Here is a 17,401-nt window from a genome sequence, read left to right as displayed (position 1 = left end):
TCACGAGTTGGGCAAAGCATCAGTGGGAGAGTTTTCAGGCTGATACAAGGGAAAGGCTAAAAAATGAAACTCTTTCTATGCCAAAACCAAAAACTAGGTATCGTTTCAGAGTTAACTCACAGAAATGGATGCTGTATTCACAGCATCTCACCGCGTTCACTCAACTGGTGGCTGGAGAATAAACAAGAAAGCTGCTGCAGCTGAAGGGATTTTTAGGACAGACAAGATGTGGATCTGAGAAACCCCCCTGTTGACTTAGAATAACATTTTGAATTTCACTTATTTCTGGTGCCATTTTCCCACTATCACAGCCGCTACTCAGTCAGCAACACTCTGCAGCGGCACAGTTATATTTATAACAGGTGCACAGTGGCTGCACAATGTGTTCCTCATGATAATATTTCTAAGTTTTTGAGCATATGTCTTTTAGCTCTTGAACTTACGATGTAAAGGGCTTGAGATAACTCTGCTGTGATTTGATGTTATTAAAATAAAGTGAACTGAATTGAATCAGATCTGTTTGATTTGTCACCTAGAAATAGTTTATCACATCAAATATTTATTCTTAATTTCACGCCTCTTCACGCCAATTGCAGTGGATCCCACTACCTGTAGTTTCGATACTGTTACCCCGGCTGTTCTCTTTATTATTTATCCTTTCTTAAGGCTTTTTTATGGTATAAACTAAAGTTATTTGTGTCTGTTTCTTCCCCTTTTCCTCTTATTTGAGCAAGTAGCCGTTGTGACATTGCAACAATTTCCCCTTTCAGTTAAAGTTCCCATCGGTGGCAACGTCAATGTCTTCTACCATCACACTACTATCTGAAGGACTTGTGTCTCACTTGGAAGTCGCGTCTGCTAAATGACTAAATGTAAATGTACCATCAAAATATTCAAATTTAGAAATGAGAGCACAAACCCGTGTTTATTTTTTTTCCTTTTTACTGAAAACGCTGAGCCAGTAGCCAGCTTCAGGGTACGGAGAAAGAGAATGAGCAAAATACACTTTGAACAAATAAAAGTGGCAGATATACACACTGGGAGGCAGGGCACTGCACATTATGCAGACAAGCGTCTCAGCATTCCTGCAATTAGAAAACTCTTTTTAATTCTTTTGTCCTGAATTCCAGTGAGCGATTTGGCTGTGAGAGAAAGGTCCACTGTAAATCAGCTTAGTTTAAAATAACCACTTTGTGTCGCAAATTGGATTTCTGAGGATAGATTTTCTTTCTCCTGTGAAATTCTGTAAAAAAACAAACAAACAAAAAAAAACGTCGCCTGCAGTTTGAAAACCGTTGGGTAGCAGCAACGCATTTCCACCAGCCGAGGCCTCGAGGACAAATTGTGCTGCAAGTATGAAGCAGACGTTTATTTTCTCAGATTTTTTAACTGTGTCATTAGTGTAAGTTGTTGCACGACTGTGCATGAAATATCTCACTGATTGAAGGACACCTCTCATGCTAAAAAGATCACTCGTCATTCTGTGATTGACAGCATCAGGTGTGTAGGCCGCCGGGAGGCATTCTGGGAAATGTAGGAAATAAACATTTTCAAAATAAATTGAGGAAATCCATAAGTGATATGTAAGATGTAAGACGACATTGGCTTTTTGGTAAGAAACTTTGATCGATAAGTCTTCTTCAAACAACTCTGTGCTGCAGTTTCTACTGGCTGGTGCTTTGCATGATGCAGATTCTTTTCCCCGGCGGAGTAGCTGCTTGTTTTTTGTTGTTTTTTTTTTAAATTTTTTTTTAGCTCTGCAGGGTGCAAAGCTGCACCGCCAGATCTTGCTCACTTCAAAAAGAAGCCGTTACTGGACCCGTTTTCTTTAAAATCTGTATGTGCAAACAGTCCAATCTGCTAATTGGCAGCTGCTTCCTCCAGTTGCAGAAACAGTTTAGACCTTTGTGTCACAGCTAACAATTAGAAAACCATCTACTTACATAGCCAGCATCAAAGGAAATGACAGTAGAAATGTGTCAAAGGTGCAGCTCAGTGTTCGTGGGAGCGGGTGAAGGTCCCAGAAGATGCTTCACAATGACTTCTAACCGGTTCAGGAGTTACAGGCTTCTAAAATCTGTGGACACCTTGAGGGTCCATGACAACCTGTGGACTGTTGGCTCTGATTGGCCATTAGGTTTCCTCTAACTAACAGGGACCCTAAAGGGGAAACTCCTGCAATGTTACAGCTGTTCTGCTCGAAAGAGAAAACGAAGAGGGAGAAATAACCCTGGTGCCTCAGTTAACAGACTGAAAGTATAATATAAATATATGCAGTACAATGGGCTCAAAAAGTCTAAGAAAAAGGTATAAATGTGACTTTGTAATGTCCACCTGGCAATTTAGAGACCGAAGAAGACAAAAAATTTAAGATTTTGTAGTATTTTTAGGTCACAAATCATACTGAGGCACAAGAAGAAGCTCAGATCTCCATCAGTTTCATTCACTGATGCTGTGATGGCATCTGGTGAATTTCATCGAATCATTAGAGGCTTGTTCCAGCAAATCAACCTGCAGCCATTGGTCCCCCGTTACGAGCATGACTCTGCCTCACACTTCCAGCAGGTGGACTGAGGGACTCTCGAGGTGCTTTAACAACCTAATGACTCCACAGAGCTTAAATGTCTGGGTCTACAGAAATAGCCTTTCGGGACGAGAGGTGAAACATCTTCGAGACCTTCGAGCGAGTCCGGTGGCTACTGAACGAGCAATGGTGGATATTGGGCAACACAAGTGGAGACAAGACCTGATGAGACTAAATGGACACATTTCTCCGGTCACTGACAAAAATATTAACAGTGCGTTGACTGAACATGCCGTCAGCAAGTCGAATACCTCAAGTGCTACTGTTTGGCACAACCCCAGCACACTGTCCGGCTGAGGGATGGGAGACAAACAAAATGGCAGTTCAGTCCGATTACCTGACAAAAATAAACACCTCAGAGGTTGAGCTGCTTTCTAGAAAGTAGAACATCAGGCTGAGAAATTATGAAGTGCATCACATCTGTCTCCTAGTGTGAACTGAATTACATTTTGATTTAATTTTGAATCCAGCAGAAAAACCTAACCTGTGGACTCAGTGATCTGTGCTGGGCCTCTGTCGCCCTGCCACTGTGTGTATATCAGTCCCGAGGGCAAAAACCCCCATTTTGACAAAATGGAAGGAAAACAAAGAAACAGCAGCAGACAACAGTTGTACAAATTGACCAGTGCATTGGATTTTTAAAGTCCAGTTCAGCAGGTTCACTTCAAAATTATCATCTTCGTTGTCGTGCGAGAACTTCTCCGCAGTCCATCTGACGACGAGTCCTCGGGATCTGCACTTCTGGTCCACAGTTTTTTTCCACCATCCAACTGCAAACACTTATCCCTCCTGCCATAAATCCAAGCTGGCACAGAGGCAGGACCATCCCAGTCCAGCTGGACACGAGGAATTCCAGGGCCTCTCATTCACTGATGCTGGAAGACTGGCAGACCAGTACAGATCAGTCCTCCATACAGAAACCTGCAGACGTTGGAGTCAAGTTATAGACATGCTACATGCTGACACATGCTAATATTTGAAAAATTTGAATTTTGCATTCGAAGTATGAAGACTTCTCGGATAATTGCGTTTCGAGATCAACAGTATAGGATAAATGAAACTAAACTGTGAGAATCAGTGAGCAGCGTCATGCAGCTGAGAAGAAACCAACTCACTGGAGCTGAGAAGGTCTCTGCTGCTACGTCTGCGATTCGGCCTCCCGCTCCGCTCCCACTACCCTCCGAATGCTCTTGATTGACAGGTACATCTCCTCCTCTGGGTCGTAGTAATAAAACTTACTCAGGTAGGAGATCAGCGGTCTGCAAAAGAGGTGAAGATACTCTGACACATCTGCCTTCTCTGTGCTAGACAACAATTAACAGGAGTCATCCACCATTTGTAGAAATATAACAGTTGCGTTTTTGCGCCTAATTTTCATCATAACAACAACCCACCGTCACTTTGAATTCCGCAATCGAGCGCACGTTCTAACTTCATGCTCAAAAATGTACTTTAAGTACAAAAGTTCTTCTTTAACAGAACAATATTTTAGAATATTTGTGTTGAAATGTCTGTGATGTTTTACCACAGGAGTTTGTGTTTTTAGCTGGTGGCTGCAAGGAGCCGAGTACCTGGGCAGTGGAAGCTCCTGGATGTGGTCGATGCGGACGATTTGTCGGATGCAGAAGCGACAGAGGTGCTGTAGCGACTTCACGTTGCTGAAGCGCGACACGGGATGCAGCAGCTGAACTGGAGTGGGAGGAAGCCCTGCAACCCAGAGTACAGTTACATGAAGACAGCGTCTCTCCGCCCAGTTCACCCAGTCACCGGGTCTCTGGTGTTTGGGCATGGAGCCCAGTTAGGTGACAGCCTCTATGCATGTGTCCCCATTTCCTTCTCCCTTACCACTGTCCGTCCATGTTGAAGACAAATAGAAGAACCTAACGCTGCCACACATACAATGATCCTCACATTCATCAATCATTCACAGGCCCAACGCAGACACACAGACGCATCCTTCGCTCTTCAGGCACTCACATTCATTTTTGATCGGTTCAGGCTGCGTGCAGATGTATGACCTATATTTTACCTGGGACCCTGGAGCGGAGGAAGTAGAGGAATTTGCCATTCTTGGAGTGCATGATGGCTCGCTCGATGAACTCCACCACCGAGTGACAGCGGTCCTCAAACTTCGGGTGACACCACAAGCTGAACGTCCCTGGAGGAAGCGAGAGAAATGTTTTTTTCTTTATGTTTCAAGTGAAGCGTTTCGTCCTGCACAGTCTGTCCATTAGCGTTTGGACAGTTTGGCTCTGAATGGCATCACGGTGGATTTGGAACGGGGTCTAAATTTACAGACCAGAGCAGAGTTTCTCCAAAAATAAAATGAACACATAAGACTAAAATAACCTTGTATTAGAAAGGATGGAAAGAGAAGAGTTTGGAGAGGAAAGAAGGAAGGAAGATGCTGCTCATGATCTGAAGTGAACCACCTCATCTGTGAAGCACGATGGAGGTTATTGTTACGCTCAGCAGTAAATGTTCTGCACCTATTCACCGCGTTTCTACATTATCAGTACCTAGAACACTTTTCACTGCTTCACATTCAGCCATTACAAAACAGGGAAGCTGCTATGTAGCTGGTCTGCACACACCAGGAACAACAACTCCTTAGTTTATGGACACTTCTACATGTGATGGGAGGAGCCGGGAATCAAACCATCGACCCTGGGATCACTGAATGACTGCTCTACCTGCTGATTTATGGCCTGCAAAATGATTAAATGAGGTTATTTATTGATGGTGTGAATGTTGATGCAAGCAGCAGGATGAATTCTATGTGTGAAGGGTTTTATTATCTGCTTATATATTTCAGAACCATGGGACAGTTCTTCATAGTGTGGATAAAAAAAATGATCTGAAACATTCTTGTGAAAGACAACCAAAGGTTTTTTAAGGCAATGAGGTGGAATATTTAGTTAGAAATACTTGACTCCAGCTGAGCTGCACAAGCTGAAGTCAAATCTCCCCGAAAACGTGCAGGAAGTGAAGAGAGCAGCAGTGAAGGCCGAGTAAAGCGTCACCAGGGATGAAACCCAACATCTGCACAATGTTTTGTTGTTGCTCTTTTCTTTTCTCTCTCCACTTTCCACTCACCCCAACCAGTCGAGGCAGATGGCTGCTCACCCTGAGCCTGGTTCTGCTGGAGGTTTCTTCCGTTAAAGGGAGTTTTTCCTCCACTGTTGCTTAGAGCTTGTTCAAGGGGGAACTGTTGGGTTTTTTCATGAAAAACTCCTGTGTGAGACTGAACTGTTTGAGCCTTGTGCACCTAACAAACTGGCAGCTAACACTAAATAGCACGAGCGGACTTCGTGTTGACCACCCAGAGGTTGTTTGTCTGAAAGCCTTTCTGCCCTCGCTTCCTGTCAGGTCACAATGTGCTCATGCAACCACGATAGTGTTGATGTGAATGTGTTGTGTCAGTGGCTGCTGCACGTCTGAATAACGAATGTGTTTCCAGGCGTGACTCTATAGCTGAACAATGGTGACTCATTAATGCAGACCCTCATTTATGTACATGTGTATTTCATGAGTCACCTTCTTGTTAGTCTGTCACACGTGCGTGTGGAGTTATGTGAGTTCTACATGCTTCAGCGATGGACTTTCATCTTACTGCGTCTCTTTAAGGACATATTTTATTCTTGATTAGTTTGTGCTTTGTGTTGTTTGCGTTTACTTCATGCTCAACAGTCCCTAAAGAATTTTTTTTTTCCTTTAGGAAAAAGTCCTGTTTTTCAGCATAAATGCCTGGCGTGACATTCCCAGGTTCAGAAAGCTGTAGCCCCTGACCCACACTGATTACACAAATGCATCCAGCCCGGCCAGAAACGAAAAACCCCTACAGTCTCTGAATTAAGACCATCACGTGTTGCATACTTAATAACTCGCTGTGGCTTTTTCTTCGGAGGCAAAGGACACAATACCAGTGCAGTGAACGACTACTTTAAATGTGAAGAATATATCACAAAATGGGATGTTTGTTTGATGCCCAGCAGGCTCCAAATGGGCTTATGGTGAGCACGATTCATCATTTTGTTATGTTAAAATACATTTAAATGGATTTAAATGTATTAAAAGTTATTATGTAAAAAAAAAAAAAAAAAAAAAAAGGTCTTGTGGATTGTAACAAAACCACATGTACCTTTGTGTATTTAGGAGGTGTAACGTAAGTGAGTCGAGAAAGCCAACAAGCAAAACAAGCAGACGTGTCCCACCACAGCTTAATGCCTTTAACAGCAATGCAGTCGTTCTCAGGATTGTGCCACAGTCAGTGAGGACACTAAAGCCAAAGAGCTGTAACAACCTGAGCTGATAACTACAAGGGTTCATATGCATCAGCCATGATACTGACTGACTCCATGATATTTTCTTTATTTACGGGATGCATTGTTTGATTTGAATGTGTAGCATCAGGGTTTGTCCCGTTGTGCGTCTCACCTCGGTAGTGCTCCATGCGGGTGTGGTGCGTGATTCCCTGCGACCTGAAGCTGAGGCTCAGGATGTAACGGGGGTCAGAACTGTCTCGAACCAGGAAGGATCCATCCGGTTTCCCCTTCAGCTTCATCTCTGCGTCCTCCCAGTTCATCGGACCCCAGTACCAGCCACACTGCAGGCAGAGACACCAGCATTAACCGAGCCTGACTGCTCCTGCTGCCGGATCTACACTGGGTTCTAAAAAGAACCTTCAAGGATGGAGACACTACAGTAACCACTCATCAGAAACACGTACTGACTGCGTATACCGATCCCTGATGTTATTTCAGCAGATTCCACTGAAAAACTAACAATGAATTGCATCCAGTCAGTGTAACATCTGTAACTCCAGAACCTGAACATCTTCCCAGAGCAATAGATAACAACAAAACACAGAAAATCACCAGCATCGTCCTTTAGCCATAAACGAGATGTCACACCGGCAGCAACCTGCTTTACCTTCTCCAGCTCTCTCAGACTGGCCGTGAAGTTGCTGGCCTCAGACCGCCTCAGGGCACACAGCATGGGGGGAGGAGGCTGCCTGGCCAGAGCTGGAGCGTCAGCAGAAGAAGGGACTGAATGAGGAAGGGTCCGGAGGAAGGCGTCTAAATCGAACGTCAGAGAAATGAAAGATGATGAAGGAGCTGAACTGAAATGGAAATTCTCTTTTGATTCTTTCATGATTTTTTTTCTGTTTTCTTTTGTTTTTCCACGTCTGTTCTAAAATATGGACAACTTACTAACTGCCAATTACCCCACGTGTATCTCAGTGCCACATGGAACGTTGGAACATAGGAACATTGTTTTAATGAAAAACCCAGCATTTATCAAAAGAAGCAGAGTTGTTGAGCAGTTGTTGGTGGAAGGTGAATTTTTAATATGCACAATCAGCAGCCTCATTCCAAATATGCAAAAATCTGTTACAAGTCTTCCTCAACTTTCCGTGCACTTCAATAATTGACACTTATGTCTCACAAAACTGAAAAACATCATCTCATATCACTTTGGTTTCCTTCTGTTCTATATCCTACATATTAACAGATATTAGGTCAGGAAATCTTATCAGTATCAAAACCTTTATTCCCGAGGGATCTGAATTCAATATAAACACCAGACTTGCGACCAATCATTAGCCGGGTCCAGGCACCCGGGACGAAAACAAATTCAATATGAATGATTTCTAGGGGTCAGGGTTGATCTGGGAAGGCAGCTCTGGAATTTAATTTATATTAGAAGCAGTTCTGAAAGCCTGCAGCACACACACATATTGCACCAATCAAATCACCAAACATTGTTATTTGGTATAAAAAGGTCGATGCCTGAATGGAAATTAGATAAAAAGTGAATTTTTCCTTATTCGTAAAGTTGTCAAACACCAACTTATTTCTCAGCAAAAAATAGGTTTTTAATTTCAACTTCAGCCCTTTAAAATCCACTTCTATAAATATAAATATTACACTTTTATGTGCATTTGAACTAGAGCACAAAGGAGACGAAGATCACTTCTCTCATCCATCCACTGTTCTTCAATAAATAAAACATTTGCATGTTCTCCACTGAGCACACGCCAGCGCCGACTTCGTCTTTAGTGCCAGAAAGAGCAGATTCATCCCATCATGTCTTACCGTTGAGGCTGAGACTGTGCTGGATGGTGGCGTGGGAGGGAGGAGGAGGAGGAGGGAGAGGCAGAGGGAGGGACTGCAGGGAGGCGCCCATGACACTCACTAGAAAAGGTCCAGGCTGAGGCCCGGCTATGTCATCTGAAGGAAGGATGGGAGAGAAAAGACAGAATGAGGAAGGAAGGAAGGGAGGAAGGAAATATAGTGAGGAGAAGGACGTAGGAAAGGAGGGAAGTTAGCAAAGGTAAAGGAAGGAAGGAAAGATGGAGGCTTTCTCAGCACCATCAAACAGAAAGTCTCAGTCCAACAAACTAACAGAGCTCAGAAAGTCCAGGTACCAGTCAGTATACATGCAGTAAGTCAGGGTCATAGTGGGGGGCTACACTCGTTTGAAACATGTGACTGGAATATGTTTCTCTTTCCTTAAATGTGCATGTAGAGCTCATCGTAACGGTGATTTAGGTATAAACAATCTCACCGTAAAACACGGCCAAATAAATGTTCTACCAAAAGCTCTCTTTTGCTCTTGTTGCATCATTTGTGAACAGATGGAAGAATATTGCTAATTTCGTCTCTCGAATCCGACCAAAGAGTTGCCGCATATGTTAGTCAGAAAATATCAGAGGCTCAGAGCAAAATAACACAGCGAGAGCAAAACAAGAGGGTCAGAAATGTGCACGGAGACTTTGTTTGGCCCGCAGACCGTTTTCCTTTGAAATGAACCAGCTCTCTGCTCCCAACTCATCTGAGTTATTGCATGCAGATTTCAAATTCAATCAGTGGTTTGCAGCTGACCTTTCGACGCTTCTACAATCAGATTACAGCAGCTCACAAAAGCTCGTGTGCGTCTGCGTTTCCAGAAATGTTCGGCAGAAAACGGACTTGATAAATAAGGACGCGACTAAGACAGAAATACCAAGTTAGATTCATACAGATGGACATTGGACCCACAAATAACAAAGACTTTTCACGGAAAACATTTCTAAAATAATTCCGCAGAACAAGTTTCTGAAAGTAATTGCTAAATCCACAGAACACGGTGAGAAACCGTGTCGCTCCACAGCTACTCACTCAACCATCCACTACAATCCTGTGGCTCCAAAAGCTTGAAGCACCAATCAGTCAACAAAGCATCGTTTCACTGATGTCATCATCATCATCCTCACTTATACCTACACTTCTAAATCTAACTAAAGTTACACATTAAGGTTCTTCCCATTTCACCATCATTTACCATGTTAGATCATTGTGCGTGCGCGAGTCTGATGGAACAGGACAAGTAAAGAAACAGAGTAAATACAGCAGGAAGAGAGAGACATGTACCTAACAGGCTGAGACTGCGACGTGGAGGAGGAGGCGGCGTGGGAGGGTGTGGCGTGTTCATCCCTCGCCGTGAAATGTCCACATCCACCAGGGACACAGTCTCACCTACGGCCAGAAAAAGAGCCAGGTGGGAGAAGAGAGGAGACGAAGGTGAAAAAAAAGGATGCAGATAGTACAGGACAAAGTGAAGCAGGTCCTGGTTTGTGGACTTGTGTGTCCGCTGCACCAGGCAGGATGTTTATGGTGAATTACACCCAGCTAATCAGCCTGAATCACTGCAATACAGAACAACTTCCCATCGCCACTAATTCACATGCAGAGTCAGTTGGGGACAGTTGGGAAAGACACACACACACACACACACACACACACGACATCAGGAGCCAAGTCCCCACCGTCTTCTTAACAGCGGAGAAAACTGGACTCGCCCGCGTTTGATTTCTGCTCCTGTCGTGTGTTTAGGGTGGTTTTTGGTTGGGAAACATCACAGGGGGTGAACGTGAGCGTGCTGTGTCAGGGAAATCAGGCTTTTCAAGTCCAGAAGATTTCAAACGACTCGCCTTCGCTCCTATGGGGGGGGGGGGCTGCGTGAAAGCCGCATCGTCTTGTGCAGCTTTAATGTTTCTGTCTAATTGGGGGTTGGCTCTGCATGGACCATTAAACTCCACAAACTCCCAAAAAACCTGGGTTTTTTAAGAAGTTTATTTAGAAAAAAAAAATGAAATCCACCACCAATCTGGGACAGCAAACTGTACTTTTGAGCCCTGTGGAGACGTTTCTTATAAAGTCAGCTGAATATTTTTTTGGCCAGCTGAGCTACAGACCTTCCTACTCTTCTTACTGTACCCACAGGCCTTTTGTGCTAAATCCTGTCTTATCTTATCTGCTGCACCAGTAGCAGAGTCTGACTGGGAGGAACAGTTAACGTGAAGCCGTTTCACAGCTCAAACCCTCCCGGTTCCTTAATGCAGTGCGTTACCTTTAATGATGAGACATTTAAAGGCTCAGTCTGGCACTTGGGGAAATGTAGCCAGACACAACAAATACAAAGACATTTTAATTGAGGGCAAAATTGATACTACAAAAGATACTGTAGCTAAACGTTATACTACAAACTGAACTAGGACACAGTCAGGACCTCAGTCCAACCTTTTACTTGGATAACAAACATCCCCGTGGCATCAGAAAAGTAAAAAAGAAATCTGTGGTGAGGCTGAGGCTGCAGCCATCACACCATGAGTGCATCAAACAAGCAAAAGCTTTATTTCACTGTCTGGTCTGGACTTCGAACTTTCAGGTAGAACTGAAAGGAGGCGTTTTGCAACTGGCCTGCACTCGTCAGGGACAACTAAGTTGGGTTTCAGTGTCTCGCTCGAGGACAATTCGACAGGTGACAGGAGCAGCCGAGAATCAAAGCAACAGTCCTGGGGTTGGTAGACGACTGCTCTGCCTCCTGAGCCACAGTCGCCCCGAATACCGAGCTTACTAGTACATTTTAATGGTACATTTAGGCTAAAATTTGGAGAATTCAGTCCATTTTTCATGTAACATTGCATCGTTCCCCCACTTTAAATGCATGTTTACATACGGACACTAAAAACCATCTGCCAGAAAAGCTTTGAGCCCCCGAAGCTTTGAATTCCCGTAGTGCCAAGCATTTTACAGAGAGGAAACACATTTTTTTACATATTTAATATCACTAATTTAGACCAGAGTTATTCTTTAAGAGGTTTTAAAATACTATACACAGCTGCAAATGAAATACACCATGAATATCTGATGCGTATTCGGTGCTGAAACGTGCCGTCAACGCGTATGTGGGACCAAAGATTAGGACTGTGCAGAAGTTACCTAAGGCAATGCTGACCTTTGACCTTTGACTTGTCATTATCCAATATGCTTCTGCAAGTGATGACGTGGACAGTCCTCAATGAGAACAAAAATGTGCTTCGGTCGAACTTGGTCCAAATAAATGGATATAATCTCTTTTTGTTTTTATTTCATCGAGCAACTTAACAGAAAAAGACAGAGAAGGACGTTTAATTGGGACTGAGTCACTTGAATTCAATAACTCGGCTGAAGCCTCAACTTTAAATACAAATTTGTGAAAATGTTTGCGCAGAACAGGACTTGTTGTTTTCCACCTTAAGGTAATTATCACCTAATTAGGACAGACTTTTAAAAAAACAAAAACCTTCAAACCTTCGATGAAGCCATGAAAATGATCTTTGTATAAAGAGTCAGGTGGGACAGAAAAGCAACCGGTTTTACAGTGGAAGCGATGAAGTGAACCTTACCGGTGAAAGCTGAGAGAGAGGCAGAGAGGGAGGCAGGGGAGAAGGCACTGTGGGCCCTGGTCAGTCTGGGCTGGTGGTGGCTGCAGGACAGACGCCGAGACAGATGGAAGAAGAAGAAGAAGAAGAAGAAGTAAAAAAAAGACCACAAGAGGACAGTTAGAGCACAGAGAAGTATTAGTATCTGCATTTTTGAAGCTGTGGTTTCTTAATCACTGCCTTCTTTCAGCACCGCTTGCTGGGAATAATGACTTAGTGAGGAGGATGGAAGGTGACAAGCCACAAATGTTTGGAGAATCTCTGCGTCTAACATAGAACCAAAAAGTCATTTGATGTCTGGGAGAAGGCCAAAGAGCTGCCTGCTTCAAAACAGTGGAGAATGAAGAATTCTGATAGAAAGGCAAACACCTGGAAACTTTAGGACTTCAGGAGACTCGGTCAGGACACAAACACTGACTGGATTTGTTTTTTTATCTGGCCACTTTTGTCTTTAAGCTCCATGACCTTCATTGATCCTGTTAAACCTATAAACCTGTGTTGGACTTAATGTGAGTGAACATCGGAGTGTGGGGCTCAGCTCTTGGTCTCATGTCCTCTCGTTTCCACGTGTCACTCACGCGCTCGTGATTACACTGTGAGACCAGTCCTGGACTGTGTGGTGGCTCACCTGTCTGCGTCCTGCTCAGCTCCAGAAGAACTCGCCATGTCCACCAGACTCCCGGCAGAAGACACTGAATAGGTCACTGAGGGCCTCTTGTCCAGGAGGTGACTGGAGCCGCTGCAGCTTTTAGTCCGGAACAGTTTACTCAGACGGATCTTTAACGAGCCTTTTTTGAACTTCCCTGGAACTTTGAGCGTTCGGTCCCCACCTGCCGCCCGACCTGTGGGAGTCCGCGGCGCACTGGCGCAGCGCTCCGGCCGCCTCCGGGGTGTCGACGCCTGACTCGGGTTTGGACTTGTGGCCCACGGTGAGCTCTGCACCGGTGTGGATGATGGGGACATGGCAGGGATTTGGGAGACGACCTCGACAGAGCTTACCTGTGAGAGGCGCCTGGATAAGTTCCCGTGCAGGTTGCACACCTGTCTCCTGTCCTCCGCCTGTGTCTCCGCCGGTGCCATCCCCGCCACCTGTCTCCTCAGCTCCGCTTGGAAACTGCTGATGGAGAAAGCCCCGGACATTTTCTGAACTATTTCCCTTTTTCTGTTTAGCAGAAACTCGCGGCGTCCGTTCTCATCGTCGGTCCCATCATCCGGGCACTCGTCCATGCCCAAGCCGGTAACGTCCGCGCTCCCCAGCCCCTCCAGCACCAACAGAGCATCGCTGGTTTCTGTTGGGTCATCCCCAGACTCTACCCCACCTCCCACCGGCCCGTGTGCACCCTGACACGAACACTGCGGGAGCTCCCCAGCTTTGAACAGTATCTTGGGCACAGCACCGACCCCCAGCTCCCCGAACCGCCGGGCCAGTTCAAACACCGCTCCCTCTCGGTCCCCGGTGGCGCATCCCCACTTAGAGTCACTCACGGTGAGAGGGTTGGATCTCTCCGACAACAAGGGCCACTCGGGCGGGGTTGTGATGAGCCGATGCCGACGGCACAGCTCAGCAGCTCCCGGCATCTCCGCGATTACGGAGACCGGCGGATGCGTGCCCCATGTCCGGTCCAGCAGGCTCTGGTGCTGCTGCTGCTGCTGCTGTTGAACGTCTTCGGGGCTCAGAGTGTTGTTGTTGACCGCTGGGCCGGAGCAGCCAGACCCCGGATTCTGCTCCATACCCAGAGCATCTCGCTGCTGATTCCTGCGGTCTATTTCCAAAATCCCTTCTCCGTTCCGCATTATGTTGGAGAAGACCAGCAGCTGAGGCCGTAGGCCGGAGCTGGGAGCGAACTCAAAGCCCTGGGCCTCCATGGGGCTCTGCGGAGGAGGAGGTGCGGGCAGCGGGGCTCGGCTCTCCGTCACCCTTGTGTCAGGTGCCGCCGTGCCCTCGCCGCTCGTCTGCGCTTTGTTCAGGCGACCGCTGGAATGCTCGAGGCCCGGCGTCGGATCCCGGCTTAGTTCCAAACCCGCTTTGACGCCGCTGTGAGCCAGGACCTCCTTCCCCAGCCCTGGCACCACTCCTGCCGGCGGCACATTCCCGTTTTCTGCGTCCAAGCGGTCGTCCTCGGCCGCGGAAACCAGGCGCATCAACACGAAATCGGGCGACATATCTTGCGCGTTGTTCATAATTATTCCTCCGGAGCGCGAGATGAGAGTTATTCGGCGATCCACATAGCTCAGCACGGAGACCTCATCCCTGCGATAAAGAAAAAGGGCCAAGCCGCCGCTTCCTCCCAGAAATAGGCTATGTGCGAAAATGCCCAAAAACAAAATGAGGCGACGTTTTCATCCTCCCGCCCTAACACAGGACGGCATCCGTCGGGGTGATGTCGGGGAAATGAGCGCAGTTTGCTCCCGACAGCAGGCGGACCCCCGGGTCAGACATGCGGTCTGATCTGAGTCGAATAAAAGCCAGTGGAGTCTCCGGTCAGTGACCACGGTCTGCCTGTGTTCCCATCCAGGCCCCACCCGCTCCTCCTCCGCTCAGCCCATAATCCCACTTTATGAACGCCAATGATGAGAACTATAAATCAGTCTGTGCCTGGCTCAGCCCCTCGTACGAACAGCTGATTCCAGTTTTCCTTCCTTAAGAGGGGCAAATGTAAAAAGAAGAGCACCTGGAAAAACAACCTGAGTCCGTGTCCCCCTCGTTTTCATTCATAAATACTGCAGTAGCCCACCGGTCGTAGAGGTGGTAGCTACACTGCCTTGCAAAAAATATTTGTAATCCTTGAACATTTCCACGTTCTGTCACAAACATAAATGTATTTTATTGGTATTTTATGTGATAGACCAACACAAGGTGGCACAATAATTGTGAAGTGATGGAAAAACGATAAATGGTTTTCAAAATCTTTTGGCAAATAAGCATCTGAAAAGTGTGACGTGTATTTGTATTCAGCCATCTTTGCGCTGATGGCACTAAATAAACTCCGGTGGAACCTCATTAGTACAGAGTCCACCTGTGTGTCATTCAATCTCAGTATTAATCCAGCGGTTCTGTGAAGCCCTCAGAGGTTTGGTAGAGAACATTAGTGTGGACAAGTTTAAAGCAGGATTAGGTTCTGAAAACATTTCACGGAGCAATGTTCACTTTGTGTTGGTCTGTCACATAAAATCCCAACAAAATACGTTTGTAATGTGACAAAATGTGGAAAATTACATCAACATCAACTAATAAGTAAGTGCAGTTTACAGCACTAATGTGAATTTAGTTCATGATAAATACTTTAAATCCTCGTAAAACTTCCTCAGGTGTGTAGCCCCTGAAATGTGGCTACAAACTAAAGGGTCAGTTAGTTGGTGACTATTTCTGGATTTTTGTCTCCAGCTGATGATAATCGGTTCTCAGTGGCCTCCTCTTGTCCATGTGAAGTTCAATTCAATTCAACTTTATTTTCATAGCACCAATTCACATGGGCTCACAAATAGTTAGATAAACTAACAATCATCAGTTAAACGATTGGTCTTAATGCCTGGTTGCAAATCCTTTGCAGTAAAATCCTGAAATCTGGAACCAGTAGGCAGCACCAATTTCAATTCAACTTTATTTATACGGCACCAAGGCGCAACAAAGTCACCTCAAGCCACTTTGCATTATAAAGTCAAGACTGTACAAGTATGCAGAGGAAACCCAACAAATCCCCCCTCGAGCAGCCCAAGCAATAGTGGAGAGGAAAAGCTCAGGGTCAGGATCAGGGCGGCCATCTGCCGTGGAGAAAGTGGAGAGAGAAGAGAAAAGAGCAACAAAAGTGTAGTAAAGCGAAGTAACGATTGATATGACTCAAGTCTGTCAAATGAGGAAAACGGGGGAAATCTGCCCCTCACTCCTCTACAACAGACAATGAGTAAAAAACGTACACAATATTACCACAAAGAGACACATAATCTGTAAACATAGTAATAAAATATATAAAATGAAAGGCAAAACAAGCGGACACACAAGATGCTACAAAAGACGACAAACCAATAAAATAAGCAAAGCCAGTAAGAGAAGACAGGAAACGGTGACAGGAAGGAAAAATAGGTAGAAAGTGTCAATACAAAGGCATCAAGACACGAGTAAGAAAAGACACAAAACAAGTAAGAAAAAAGCTACAAAGAGACACAAAAGAGTGTGAAATTACCGCGAATTACTGTGCAACTCGACACAAAACAGCAACAGCACATCACCGACAAATGCAGAATGAAGAAAAGGTCCATGTAGAAAGCGGCTGTGATGCAAACCGGTGCCTGAACTTCCACTTTACATTCAGTGTCTGGGAAACATTATCACAACAGCAGTGCTCACATGTGTCATAACACCTGGTGTTTGGTCACGTTTTGGACATGGAAAATTCCACCTCATGCTTTTACTAGTGTCAAATGAAACAAAATGCAACGACAATTCACCCAATAGTCCATTTTACTACACTTACCTCTATAACTGCTGAGATACTTGGATTTCTTTAAGAGCGTACGTGCTCACACACAACACAGGACACAGAATGTATCACAGAAAACCTTAACTGTGACTCGCTATATGGCACAAAAGGTGGCAAAAACAGAAACAAAGGAATCACAGATTTGTTCTTTTAGGAGAACAAGCTTTGTATTTAAAAAAAGAAAAATCGGTGGAAAGTTAAAATGCTTTGTTTTCCAGTATTAAACTAACTGTCCTCAAACCCACTGTGCACAGAAATTCAGACATTTAAATTCACTGATCACTTCTTTCAGTAGTTGAGCACTTGTCCACAACCACGCTCCACCCCGGCTCTAAGTAAAGTACTTCTCACAGTAAATGAAGAAGTAAAATGACCTGGAGGTTGTTGTGTTGGCGGCTTCAGGAGCCAGCGGTCAGTAAAAACACACTGACCTGCAGCTGTGTAATGACGGGACGCTACAGGCAGGTGGTGCTGTAGGCTACAGAGCAGTGATGGCTGCTGCCGCTGAAAACAGAGACTGATGAGAGAGAGAGTGAAAGAAAGCACATTCATCCTGCTCCTTGTGTGTGTGCGTGCGTGCCTGCGTGCGTG

General features: G+C 45.3%; 1 protein-coding gene across 5 annotated transcripts; it reads right to left on the bottom strand.

The window, feature by feature from the left end:
* Positions 1-925: 925 nt before the first annotated feature.
* socs7 (suppressor of cytokine signaling 7) lies at positions 926-16,507 on the bottom strand. Of its 5 annotated transcripts, XM_067496590.1 has the most exons (10): positions 12,961-16,507; positions 12,297-12,376; positions 10,000-10,104; positions 8,683-8,817; positions 7,517-7,662; positions 7,022-7,190; positions 4,614-4,742; positions 4,156-4,291; positions 3,700-3,843; positions 926-3,505 (listed from the first exon to the last, which is right to left on the bottom strand). In XM_067496590.1, the coding sequence occupies exons 1-9, from the start codon at positions 14,511-14,513 to the stop codon at positions 3,723-3,725; spliced, it is 2,574 nt and encodes an 857-aa protein (XP_067352691.1). In that variant the 5' UTR covers positions 14,514-16,507; the 3' UTR covers positions 926-3,505; positions 3,700-3,722. The 5 variants fall into 5 exon arrangements, with proteins under 5 accessions (XP_067352691.1, XP_067352693.1, XP_067352692.1 ...); XM_067496592.1 differs by lacking the exon at positions 8,683-8,817; XM_067496591.1 differs by lacking the exon at positions 10,000-10,104.
* Positions 16,508-17,401: the final 894 nt, after the last annotated feature.

Source organism: Channa argus, chromosome 3 (genome assembly GCF_033026475.1).
Source record: "Channa argus isolate prfri chromosome 3, Channa argus male v1.0, whole genome shotgun sequence".
NCBI lineage: Eukaryota > Metazoa > Chordata > Actinopteri > Anabantiformes > Channidae > Channa > Channa argus.
This window is presented reverse-complemented; position numbering and strand designations above follow the sequence as displayed.